At 34.4% G+C, this 13,747-nt stretch overlaps 1 protein-coding gene across 3 annotated transcripts; it reads right to left on the minus strand.

Moving 5' to 3' along the window:
- Nucleotides 1–11: 11 nt before the first annotated feature.
- TMEM50B (transmembrane protein 50B) lies at nt 12–13,747 on the minus strand. Of its 3 annotated transcripts, XM_015819561.1 has the most exons (8): nt 13,667–13,747; nt 10,177–10,327; nt 8,224–8,336; nt 6,205–6,272; nt 5,447–5,539; nt 3,172–3,229; nt 1,494–1,577; nt 13–1,296 (listed from the first exon to the last, which is right to left on the minus strand). In XM_015819561.1, exons 2-7 carry the CDS (start codon nt 10,273–10,275, stop codon nt 1,532–1,534), a joined length of 477 nt encoding a protein of 158 aa, XP_015675047.1. In that variant the 5' UTR covers nt 10,276–10,327; nt 13,667–13,747; the 3' UTR covers nt 13–1,296; nt 1,494–1,531. The 3 variants fall into 3 exon arrangements, with proteins under 3 accessions (XP_015675053.1, XP_015675047.1, XP_015675039.1); XM_015819567.1 differs by having other exon boundaries at nt 12–1,599; XM_015819553.1 differs by having other exon boundaries at nt 13–1,577.

The raw sequence follows: 13,747 nt of genomic DNA on the forward strand, positions 1-13,747 counted from the left end.
CTGACAATCACCAAGGAGAAAACCCATAGGCAGTGTACTAGAGACCCCATTTCTACTGCAATTGTACCTTTTGATAATATGCAGGTAAGATAAAGAAGCACTCCTGTGGGATCCTCTCATAAAATCATGCTAATATACAAAACAAACCATTTTTATATTGCTGATTATTTGACTTTAATGTATTTACAATAAACAAAATAGTTTAATCTTTCTAATATGGTCTGCTCCAAGAAAGAAGAAACAGGACAACTCTTAGCATGTCAGGTTTGCTTCATAGTCTGTCCTTTGAGAGGGCTAAGAAAGTCTTTAAGAGATAACTACCTGGCCAAGTTTATTTTCTAGCTATGGGAAAAGTCAAAGGCATGCAAGATAGGAAAGCTGGAATATCTGCTTCAGTAGGACCTTCTATAGTCAGACTGTAGAGGAACTTGAGTATTCATAATTTAACAGAATCTTTAAATTATATATATATAGCATGCCATAATTTTCAGTATACAGATTAACATGTCACTGCTTTGCATACATGTTCATTTATATAAATTAAATATCTAAATTTTTTTGAAAAAATTTAAGATGATAGTCTTGCCATATGTTGTAATAAAAATATATACTCTCTCTCTACTGATCCTTTTCGTTTGGAATCTAGATCACCTCTAAAGATACACAGAAATTATCCTAATCAAGTAAACAATAAAATAGTTCCTGAATTTTTTTTTAAACATAAAACTTCCCTTACTCAGCATATTGCATAAGCATATAAAATACACAGCAATTCTGCATTAAAATAATTGCAATCTCTATTTATAAATAATATATGAACAGAATCTTAAGTGATATTATAAAAAATATTTAACAAAATGCCTGAATACTGTAAAATTTCATGTAGATTTTTGTTACAATGTCAAATCTATCAGCACTTTTAGGGACCATCCCATTTTAAGGCATGCTGTGCTAAAAAAGAAAGCTCTTAGCGCATTTGCAGTATCATATGCTATTCACAAACTTTTGAAATTACAATTATATGAATAACATTCTGGAATATGGTGTTTGTTTACACAATCATTTTTTTAAAAATTGAAGCTTAAAGAAGTGTAGTCATGCATTACCATATAATGATGGAATCTTGCAGATTAACTATTCATGATACATTTCAGTCTCTCACTTTTCCATCACTAAATCTTTGCCTCTTGGCTGATGCCATCTGAAAAGGTACTTGTAGACTTATTTGCGCTTAAGAGCAGTAGGTGTTCTTGAAAAACCTATATATTTATAATATTCCCTACAAAATAATGCCAGCTGCAATAAAAATGGAAGGGTTAGGTCATAGGTTACAGATAACCGTAATATATACATATGAACAAATTTGTTCTACTAAAAATTTGGAACAAAATCCTAAAATCAGTTCACTTTTCAAAAAAAAAAAGTAAGCATACAAAATTTATAATTCAATGAGCTTGGCAAAATAAAAACAAAATGTAAATTATATTATTTACATAAAAAGTTGCTATGCAGGATGAAGAAAAACAGATTCTTAGGCCCACAATTCTTCTGTTCTTCCAAATTTGTAGATAAGGGTACTACAAAAACAGAAATTTAGACCTGTAAGTCAAACATTGTTTTGTTCTTCAGTAAAAAGGCACAGTAAAAACTAGCATATATTTCAACTGTTCCATCACTAGTTTTAAACGAAAAAGCATATGTGCTTGAATATGGCAATAATGGATTTAATTTCAATATAATCCAGTATCCAGTGCTTTGGTGATATGATCTTTTTAAACAGCATTTTTTAAAAGGTGGAAGTTGAAGTAGCATATCAACAAAGCCTTATTAACTGAACTAGTTAAATTGTCAGTATTTATTTTTCCCTCGAATAGAACACATTATCATTTCCATAAAAAAAAACAAAGAGATCAGTACTGGATAAGTTAATGCACTCTTTAAGATTCAAAGGAATTGAACTGAAAGCACAGTGAAGTGAAGGATAAATAGCCATTTTGCCTGTTTATTGCTTAAATGTTGAAAAAAAAGTAGCTTTTAAAGTTGCTAAAATATATTAAACACTGTGTAAACATACTGCTTCTATCATTTAAAATCCAAAAACTGGGGGGGGGGGGAGATAAAAAAAGGGAAGATAAAGTCAAGAAACTCAAAGGGCTATTCTTAAGATGTATATAGATTTCAGTTGTGTGTTTTAATGAAGAACTGCTTAAATGAAAACAGTTCAGTGGGAGAAAAGGGTAAATAATATTTGACCTCTCAGCTTCATTGGTGAAATTGTGCCTAATCACATTTACTTCTGACCTCAGTTGTATTCAACAGGTGTGGCATTATTAGAGGATATTTCAAAGCAGAGGGCCCTAGAAGTACCCATCAAAGGTATTGTGTAATTTTTCTATCTTGAGAAGAGAGGGTTGTTATGAATAAAGATTTTTTTAAAACAGTAATAACCTTGTGAATAGTCTCTTTCTATATGTACCTGCATATGCAAACAAGGCTGTGCAAATCTTTACCTGTGATAGTAATAGTACTAGTCACAAGTTTGATAAAATACAGCACTATCTATACAGCCTCCCTTAATGAGCAAAGGCTAGTGGAATAAATCCTGAAGACAAAGGAAAAGAGAACATGTGCTGTTCCTTCTGATTTCATCTTGAGAACTACTTGATATTAAAAACCTGGGGCCTAGAAGACAGTTGGGCAAAGCATGAATCTTCAGGGACACAAGTTGAAGGAGACTTTTATCACAGAACTGAACATATATACATCCTTTGATCAAGGCAGCCTGTTTTGAATGTCTGACTAAAACAGTGCTCCAGATGTTTGTTCAGTCATAGAAGAGACAAGGAAAGGTATTCTACTATGAGGTGGTAATTTTGATTTTGAAAATCTAAATGGCAATATTGAAATTATAAATGGATTTATTACCTAGCCTATCAAATGATAGTAGCAGGAAATCTGATGCCTTGCAAACACAAGAGTAGCCTAGCATATGCTCTTTTTTAATTATTTGCTTAGAAATTTCCTATTTTATTGTTAGTTTTAATATTTACTTAACTTCTAATTTTGATATACAGTGATGGAGAATGAACATTAACACCCATTCTGCTGTCTGAATTACCCATTTAAAATATTAACTTTAACTTATTCAACTCTTTAGGCATCGGTACTTACCTAAAAAATATCAAAGCATTTTGAAAAAACACAGCTAATCCCGGGTATACATTAATATCTAAAAATACAAATGCCAAAATGTATTTTTTACTTTGATGTAAGGAAGAAAGTAAAAATTACTACATTCCACTATAAAATGCAAAGATTTAATTCAAAAGATTATACAAGCTGAATCTGACCTGGGAATGGAGTCCTTCACACAACCTAACACAGCATCTTAAAATTCTGAATTACTACTCAGTTTGAAGTTGATCTACTGCTAGGACATGGAGAGGCTTTTTAATTCATACCTATATATCTGAATTTCAAAAATTATTACTCAGCTTATTTAAACATCCAATTACATGACACATCTATAATCATTAGGCTAGTATGTGAAACAATGGTCTTTTCCAGGTTTCTGAGATTATCTTTAAGTCTCCTTTAAATCTAAGAGTTCTCTGTAATACTTTAAAGGTAAAAGTAATTTAAGAGTTGGCACAACTTAACAGCCAGCTGAAATGACAATCTGCCCTCTTATACATTGTACTTACACAATATGCTTCTGTATTATTAGTATAATCACAATTTACTTAATCTAATTTTCTGGATTCACACAATATGTTGAACTGTGAACTAGTCAGACTGAATTCATTTAGCACAATAGGCAAAAATAACATTAGCTAGTTTGTGATCAGTTATGTTTGTGAAAACAGAATTGCAATTTATTCTTGCTATACAGGAAATGAAGAACATGCCTTGACTTCTTATAATGAAGTCCATTTCTACTTGATAAACTGATGGGTTTATGATAAAAGCACTAAATTAGTTGAGCAAAAGTGTTGTTGATTTAACATTCAAAGCATCCACAGAAGATAGTATATTTAGTAGGCTGTTCAATGGGGTTTGGATTCAAAACAAAAAAGCTGGTTTGAAGTACATGGAGATATTAAGAATAGCATCTCTCTGCATCTTTTCCCAAGATACTGTGGCTGCATTTCACACATGCAGTGCAGTTCCAGTGCTAGACAGTGCTAATATTTACACTCTATAATAAATTTTTATTAGATTTTTATCCCGCATTTATTACCTTATAAGTAACTCAAGACAGTGAACATATATTTCTCCTATTTTTCTCACAGCAACCAGACTGCCATCACACAGACTGATCTGAGAGTGTGTAACTGGCCCAAAGTCAGCCAGCTTTCATTCCTAAGGCGGGACTAGAACTTAAGTCTCCTGGGTTCTAAACCACCACTTTAAGCATTACACCAACTGGCTCTGTCAAACTTCATTTAAGGTTAGATCAGCAGAAATGGCTTTACTTTCTCCAATTCTCTGTACAGGTAGTCCTTGACTGACAGCAGGTCATTTAGTGATTGAGATTACAACGGCATGAAAAAGTGACTTATGGCCACTTTTCACACTTATTTATGACTGTTGCAGAATCCCTGTAGTCACGTGATCAAAATTTAGATGCTTGACAACTGACACACATTTACGATGGTTGCAGTGTGCTGGGGTCATGTAGCTCACCTTTTGCCACCTTCTGACAAGCAAAGTCAGTGGGAAAGCCAGATTTACTTAACAACCGTGCTACTAACTTAACAACCATAGTGATTCACTTAACAATTGGTTAAGGTTTTAAAATGGAGCAAAATTCACTTAACTGACTCACTTGGCAACAGAAATGTTGGGCTTCATTGTGGTCATAAGGTGAGGACTACCTGTACAGAATTTTGTTTGCCGAGGCATTGCTATCAAACTGTTGCCCAGAATCATGAGATAGGCAGCTATATAAATGTGATGAATACATAAACTGAAGTACTTTTGTTCTTACACAGCCCTGTTCAGAACGATTAAGGGAATATTTCCTGCATTTTTAAAGTCTGAACTATACATCTTCAAGAAAACATATACCAACCAAAACTACTTTCCCAATTCAAATCAATTTTTTTAAAAAAATTTCAAACATGGAACAATAATATGTACTATATGAATTGCGGAATTTATTCAAATATTCTGAAATTATTTTTTTAAGCTATATTCTAATCATCCATTTCCTTTTATTTTTATATTGTACTTTCATGTTCTGTCCTATCCTGTACTATATTCTAGATTGGATATTTTTAACAATAAAGCAGTCTGAATATTTTCTACTCTATGTTAAATACTTTCAAAATATATAATTAATATGCATTTGATTGATTTAAAACACTAGTTATTTAATGATTTAAAAACATATTCAGTGTATTTTTCCTCCCCTTATTAAAAAATAGGAAGAAAGGATTCTTACTTTGGGTAACATATGCTCCAAAAAGGATCCATATAGAAGCAATAAGTGAGGCAAACATCAACATGAAGCCAATGAAGAGCCAGACACGAGCACCTAAAACAAGATTTACATTCCTTGGATCAAACTTTACTTTTATGTGTTAAAAATTTCAGTGATTAAAAAGGGCACATTATCAAAAATTATACTATTTTCAAATGCCAGATCAATAGCTCTGATAAATTCAAAGAAATTAAGGTGCAACACAGTACAAGATTAACCAGATAAATGTTATCTTAAAACATTTGATATAAATAATTAAGTAACATTGAGCAATTGAGCAATACAGGTCAATTTAAAGAGATCTATTTTGGTAACGCCCCCCCTCCCCCAACCTCCACAATGAAATTCATAAGATAACTTTGGGAGCGTTGTTCAAGTAATTCCTGCAAAGATACAATGGAATTAAACTTTAAACATACACTGCCCAATGTTCATTAATAAAATTGTGATAAAGGAAGAATCTTTCCTGAAATATCAAAGAAGTTTTTACCCCTTCCTTTGTTCAGCCTGAAAATTTAACACTTTTTAAAGCAGTAATACCACTTTTACAAAGCAACATTACCAGTGTTTTACCTCAAAAGCAGGAAGAAACTCATGTGTGACTATCTCTTTCTTCTGCCTTGTAGTACAAAATTAGGATAGAAAGTTTTGGCGTGCTGCATCTTCTCCTGAACAGCAAGATTTTAGATAAGGATTCTTGTAAACAAGAGTGCACTCACCTGTTCTTCCTAAGCATCCATCACCATAATTGTCACCTCTTACTTGAGCATTTGATACAGCGTTTATCCTGCAACATATTCACAAACAAATCTTAAAAATAGAAAAAAAGCAGAAATAAAATCCATTTGATCACATTTCCATTCTGAAATTCATTTTAGTTTTCTTTCCTTTGAATCTAAAGGAGTTAATGCAGAAAAGATATGAAATCCAAAATATTACAGCTCAATAATGTTTAAAACATGTTTAAAATATGAATAGTAAATTTAATGCATTTTCTTGTTCATTTTTCTGTAATTATTGGTACGTGTCTGATACTTGACTAAGCCTATGCACTCTTATTTCTGATGTGGTTTAGGACAGGGATCCCCAACTTCTGAGCCATGGCCCACTACCGGGCCGTGGCATATTTGCAATGGGGCTGCGTCAGCGGTGGGCTGGTGAGAGAGTGTATCTGCACGCGCTGGCCCACCGCTTGCGCGAGTCAAGTTCGTACTTAGGCACATTGACCTGCCACTGACGTGGCCCAATTCCTCTGCCCCCCAGCCAGGCCACCAAGCCACAAAAGTTGGGGACCGCTGGTTTAGGAGAAGGAATGGCAGAATCTGGGGGCAGAATGAAAAGGGGGGATGAACCTTGAATCCCTACATAGTCACAAGCGAAATAAGTCCAACCCTCCTTGAGTACCATTTACCCTTACATAACTCTATCCAGACGCTGACTGTTGAGAAGGCTCCTGTGTATAGACTTTTAGCAATAAATCAGCTTAATTGAACCTTGAGGTATAGGTATAGATCTTTTGAACCTGATATATGGCCACAGACCGGCATAACAAACAGTTATGCCTTGAAAGTAGTAAGTTGTAATCAGTGTTAATAACACCTAGCATTAACACATATTGAAACAGGAAAAGTTTGGTCTAGTGTTTAAGGCACCAGACTAGTAAGTCAGAGACAATGAGTTCTACTCCTGTCTTAGTCATGAAAGTCAGCTGGGTGATATTGGGCCAGTCATTCTCTCAGCTCAGCTCAGCTAACAAGAGTTGTTGTGGGGAAAATAGGAGGAAGGAAGTATGTTGGATATGTAGCCACCTTGAGTTATTTGTAAAAATATAAAGGTGGAATATAAACAAACAAACAAAAGCCCATGGAGTAGGAATGGTGGTTTGAAGATTGTATGAAAATCTTTAATACAAACAAAAACCTGTATTTTTAAACTGAATTTGTTTAAAAACATACTTGCATATAGGTAGACCTCGACTTATAAATGTAATGGAACCCACCCATTATGGTGGTAAGTCGTGACAGTTTTAAAGCAGTCATCACATATCCAACCAGATTTTAAACCTTTTTTGTGACAGTTCATAAGTGAATCACCATGGTCAGTAAGTGAATCTGTGGTCATTAGGCAAATCCATTGTTTGCTATGGAGCATTTTTGCCAAAACCCAGAAGTAAATGCTGGTTTTCAGCAAAAACGTAAATCAGTTGTATGACTGTAGGATGCTGCAAATGGTTTGAGATACCGGCAGTTGTTATGCAGCCAAAATCTGGTCCCAGGACCAGGACAGCAGCCGTTGGAACTTCAGAACCAAGTTGTAAGTACCTTTTGGGGGTCCATCGTAACTTTGAACGATCACTAAGCAACTAAGACATGAAGAATAGTAAACAAATTGGAAATTTAAACAATTCCCTTAAAAATGTATTTTGCTTTTTCTAACAGCCAACAATAATTCAAAAAATAAATGAAGCATAGAGAACAAATATATCCACACACATACACACACAAATCTCACTTGATGCAAATAGGAGTCTTGGTGACTACAAGGATACACGTACATTTTATTCTGGACAAGATTTGGAAATGGAATTGCTATGGCAAATTTTTAGTCTGGTCAACAACCTTGGGATTTCCTAGTGGTGTCGCATCCAACCTAACTCTAATCAAATCCAGGTAAGCTTTTTCATCATCAGCCGATGTAATCAAGGTGCTGTTCCCTGCTATGATTTTATATTGACTTACATGAAAAAAGCTAGGGTGGAAAATACTCCACAAGTGTGAAATGCGTGGTTCATTTGTTCTGGCTTAGGATAAGCTACTGCAGCATCTATCATTATCCACCAGCCTGTAAAAAACTATAAAAAATATGATTAATCAATCAATTCAAAAACAATTTTAAAATGGTGATACATATATCTTTCTTCCTAATATCATCACTCCTTTGTTAAGCACCATAATCATATAAGCACCAGTCATTCAATTCTATAATTGAAACTAAGCTTCTAAGCAAAATAGTCACAACTTATTCATTTTCAGTGACATTCAGACAATGATATGTTGGAAATATACGTAGTCTTCTATTTACGACAATTGAGCCCAACATTTCTGTTGCTAAGTGAAACATTTGTTAAGTGAATTTTGCCCCATTTTACAACTTTTCTTGCCACAGTTAAGTGAATCACTGCAGTTATTAAGTTAGTAACACCGTTTTTAAGTGAAACTGGCTTCCCCATTGACTGCTTATAAAAAGGTTGCAAAAGGTGATCACATGACCCTGGGCACACTACAACAGTCATAAATATGAGTCAGTTGCCAAGCATCCGAATTTTGATCATAAGTCACTTTTTTCAGCACCGTTGAAACACACCACTGTAAAATTGAGCCAAACAGACTCCATGACTAGGAAAGAAGGATCGCTTAACCCTCACCTTCCACATGAATTGTCATTCTTTCTAAGCAGCTTAACTTTAGATTGCATTTCTGTAAAATACACAAAGCAATGCAGAATAGAAACATAAAAATAGTACTGTATATCATAATCAATAAAGGAGAATATCTGTACTTAAATTAAATTCTACTATTTTACTAGTTGTAATAGTAGTATAAAATCACAGTCTCATAAAAAGGGACATAAGATTAGCCTTTTGTGATTTGAAACTTTACATTCTTAACTCATTTACTGTAATACAGTACGTTCTCCAGTGCAATGACTGACTGAACGGGGAGGGGGCAATCACTAGAAAAATAGTTATTAATACTGGGACATTTATAAAGTCTGTCTGGAACAATATCAAATAGCCATCAATAAAAATATATCCATATAGCATGTGATCTTTCAGTACTCTGTTGGACTGTGGGAACACTGTTATCTATCCCTATGTATCCCTAATACGCACAATATTTGTAGAAATATGTGGAAAACTGCAGTATATAAGAGAAATACATACAAATATAAATTGAGATTTTACTGAGAAGTGGGAAGCTTTGTAAAATAACTATTTTTTCTAGTTTTTATTTATGTTAACCTAGACAACAAGAAATAATTCTTAAAATACAAGAGATATAATGCAAGTCATTTACAGATGACCAGTCTTTCCAGTTTCTAACCTCTGACTTACAGATAGTTGAGACTGACCTGGACTACTTAATATGACTTTCAAATAAATTTTGGATATCAAGATATTATAAGCATCAACATGTTTACCCATTTGCAAGTCTACAAAGTTCACAAAGAACCAGTAGCTATTACCACTTCTCTTTCCAATTCCTTGCCAATGGATATTGTACCATTGACACAATAATTCATCAGTTCTCATATTGGTGAGGACCTAAGGCATCATCATTAGCAAGGGGTCAACTTGCTTCATTGTTAGAACTGAGTATCATCCATAATGTTTGTAAAATGTTATAGATATAAAATTACGGGTCTCTAGTAATCCAAAAACAAAATGAATTCAAGTTTTTCCCTTTTTCTTTTATATGCAAAAAGGAAAATAAGAAAACCCCACAAATATATGTAACACTTAGTAATCAAAACTAATCTTATATTTATGTATTATACAGTGTCATTGTCATGCTACACAACTGATTAAAATTATTTCAAATTAGTTGGATGTGACAAGTTCTTACAGAATTTAGATATAGGTCATATTACTAGGACTTAAAATTAGCCATAAATAATGTCATATGACTTACCAAGACCCCAGCCACCACAGAAGCAACTGTATTTCTTCTTTCACCCCAATCTATACATTCACATTCAGGCCAACGGAAATTGTCTAGGAAGCCTGCCATTTTGCAAGTTCAGTTGGGCTTCTTTACACTTAATTTTTGTAAGTTCCTACCCCTAAACAAAAGATTAGAAAGAACACCAAACTGAAAATAAGTGCAGTTACTTTTATGTAAATAGCCTGGATCAGATAAAAAAGTTATTTCAAGGAACTCAATTATGCTTTAGTTCTGTGACACTAGATCTTAATATCCTTAAGAATGTTTATTGCGCATTTCTCAGTATTTTGCAATATTGAGTTTTGAAGGGGAACATTAATAGTGACTTGCTCAAAGCCTTTGAACAAACTTAGGAGAGATATTTAAATAAGAACTTTCTGGCTCATAACTTAATTAAATGAGCAGAAACCAAACCAAATGCTCAATATTACAGCCTTTTGAGGAGGGCAGCCTACCTATTATACAGAGAATTAAAACATCAAGATCAACATTTAGACCTTTATACAATAAAGTACTTTGGAGGCTGACCAAAGCCCTTTAAGACTATGAAGAAAAGGAAAGTGATGAATTGCACCAAATATTATTCCATCAAATCAGAAAGAACACTTCTAGAATTATCAGCATGGACAATAGTAAGTTAAAAAGCCACATTCTCTGTATGAACAAATACAGAAATATTAATAAACCTATGCATGTTTGACTATTACAGCTGAATGAAAGCTGCATTGATTTTAATTATAACTAAGTTTGATACTCTGGATTTGACACTTGTATTCCATTTCTATGTTCTTATACTTGTGCATACATAATCATTTTTCTCAATCCTTCAGCATTAAAATAGAAAGATAATAGTAATGTGTATTTTTACAAAAGATACACAGACAAAAATACATGCTATTTCAATATAGTCATGAATTAACCTTGATAGGAAAGCATATTCAATAGTTCTTTCTAGGATTTTTTTTTACTCAGAAACAATTTATCTATGAATACAGTAGTCATAATTAGCACAAAGTTATCTATAGTATACTATATCTCTTTTAGGACAATACACAGAACCAGGAAGTGATAAATTATTAGCAAGCCAGGTTCCCTATTCAGAGAAAGAAGGGGATTTTTTTATCCCCACAAAACACAAAAGGGAATAGAGAAAATGAACCCCTCCCGCTTGTCAATGCATATAATACACCTTTTATATATACACATACACATTTGAGATTTATTTTAGAAATTTTCAAACAGTTCCTTTCTTTCATTCCTACATTTCTAGATATTTCAAGAAAAATTTAATAAACTTTTAAATAAAGACTATCCTCTGTTTTGGAGAAACAGCTTTGAGACTAGAAAAAGGCACTTTCTTCCTTACAATTGTAAAATAAAAATGGAGATAAAAATGTATGGCTGCATCCTTTGAGGCTTTCTCTTTACAAAAAAAAGCACCTATTAGGTACATCTAGCTTTTATAACCAGTTTTGTGCTGTACTTGCTCCTCAGTCTATCACAGACTGAAACAATAAATATACTACTCATTCTAAATGAATATGAAAGAGCAATTCCTGAACAATTCTTAGCACAACTAGGGAGAAGCAATGCATCAATTCCTTTTTAGTTATTTTGAATTATAACTCCAATAAACCTAAGACAGTGCAGTCAATGATCAGAGTATGGCCTTTGTGTTCTAACACTTTTGAAATTGCTGGATTAGCTATAATTTCCAACTATTATGTCCAATTCAAGATTGAACTAATTTTTAGACTACATGTTTCTTGGGCAAGTTAAGGAACAAACTTATAGCACAGTCAGCACTTGTTCCTCTCCCTTCTAATGCATTAAGCGTTTGTCATAGTTTCATTTACAAGAAGCTCACACATTCACATCCATTATTCAGAATTAATTACGAATGCAAAGCTACTGAAGATTAGGGACTAATACAATCAAATCAAGAAGTTATAATTTTTTATGAAAATTTACCTGAGAATTAAAACACTCTGAACTCAAAGAAACGTTTCAAGCCAATTCATTAGACTTCTGTCAGCCACAATTTATTGTTGTAATTGCCAAGAGAATATATCCTTTTTTTTAAAGCTATAGTTCTAATACAGGCTGGCACAAGATAACAAGGAGAATCATTCTCACGATTGTTGTTCTCCAAAAGGTCTTAAAACCAGTGTTTCTCAACCTTGACCATTTTAAGGCATGTGGACTTCAACTCCCAGAATTCCACAGCCAGCATTGCTGGCTGTGGAATTCTGGGAGTTGAAGTCCACATGCCTTAAAATGGTCAAGGTTGAGAAACACTGTCTTAAACAATCTTTTATTCACCTACTGAAGATTAGGTACTAATATAATCAAATCAAGAAGTTATAATTTTATGAAAATTTACCTGAGAATTAAAACGCTCTTGAACTCAAAGAAACGTTTCAAGCCAATTCATTAGACTTCTGTCAGCCACAATTTATTCTTGTAATTGCCAAGAGAATATATCCAATTTTTTAAAGCTATAGTTCTAATACAGGCTGGCACAAGATAACAAGGAGAATCATTCTCACGATTGTTGTTCTCCAAAAGGTCTTAAACCAGTGTTTCTCAACCTTGACCATTTTAAGGCATGTGGACTTCAACTCCCAGAATTCCACAGCCAGCATTGCTGGCTGTGGAATTCTGGGAGTTGAAGTCCACATGCCTTAAAACGGTCAAGGTTGAGAAACACTGTCTTAAACAATCTTTTATTCACCTAGCAAGAGTGTAGTCCCGCAAGTGGAACCAGTTCCAAATTAAAAGGTACTATACAGGTTTGCGACTATTTCCACCGAGTGTAATTAAACAGAAAATTACACAGAAGTACCGTAGGTGGAGACTGCTTAGCCAGCTATTCCTGTATAGGGTTTTAAAATTAAAAAAAAAAAAAAAGGACGAAGAAAAAAAAAAAAGCACAGAAAAAGATGCGAAAACGACCAAGGTCAAACCGTGGTGCATTCACACAAGACACGAATCACCTCGCTCGAGGAAGGAAAGTAAAAGGGGCGCTCGAAGGCTTAAATGAGCGGGGCGAGAGAGAACTCCTTCGGGGAAGGAGCAGCATTAAAGGTTTCGCTTTACTTGGCAGATTTATTTATTTTATTTTATTTTTGGGACACCGTCGTCGCCCAAGTGAGCGCTAGGCTCCGTCGGTCTCCCCACCATCGCCCGGCTAAGGCGATATATATATATATATATATATTTTCTTTTCTTTTTAAAAGCTTCTCGCGAGTCCAGGGAAGCAAGCGAGGTTCCTCGTTCCGCCCGCCTGTTAACCTTACGACCGCCAGAAAAAGAAAGCCTACCTCAGTTCCCCTCAGATTAAAAGGGACTAAGGAAACGGCGGGAAGAATGCCTCTACCCCCCCCCCCCCCCCCGAAGCCCCAGAGCCGTTGATCAAAGCGAACAGGGTGGACTCTCCACAACCTTCGGTCCTCACCTAGCAGAAGGCTTCTCTCCATCCGCGACCCCGCTGGCCCGGCTCTACCAGAGCAAGAGGCATGGGAGAAGGACAGGGCCC

Source organism: Protobothrops mucrosquamatus, unplaced genomic scaffold, assembly GCF_001527695.2.
Source record: "Protobothrops mucrosquamatus isolate PMUCROS unplaced genomic scaffold, P.Mucros_1.0 scaffold_149, whole genome shotgun sequence".
Classification (NCBI taxonomy): domain Eukaryota; kingdom Metazoa; phylum Chordata; class Lepidosauria; order Squamata; family Viperidae; genus Protobothrops; species Protobothrops mucrosquamatus.

Coding starts and splice junctions, on each gene's coding strand:
- TMEM50B (XM_015819561.1), bottom strand. CDS start 10,275: ATGGCAGGCTTCCTAGACAATTTCCGTTGGCCTGAATGTGAATGTATA. Junction 6,273..8,223: donor TCCACCCTAGCTTTTTTCAT/GTAAGTCAATAT, acceptor AATATGTTGCAG/GATAAACGCTGTATCAAATG. Junction 1,578..3,171: donor AATGCTTTGATATTTTTTAG/GTAAGTACCGAT, acceptor CTGTTTTTGTAG/TACCCTTATCTACAAATTTG.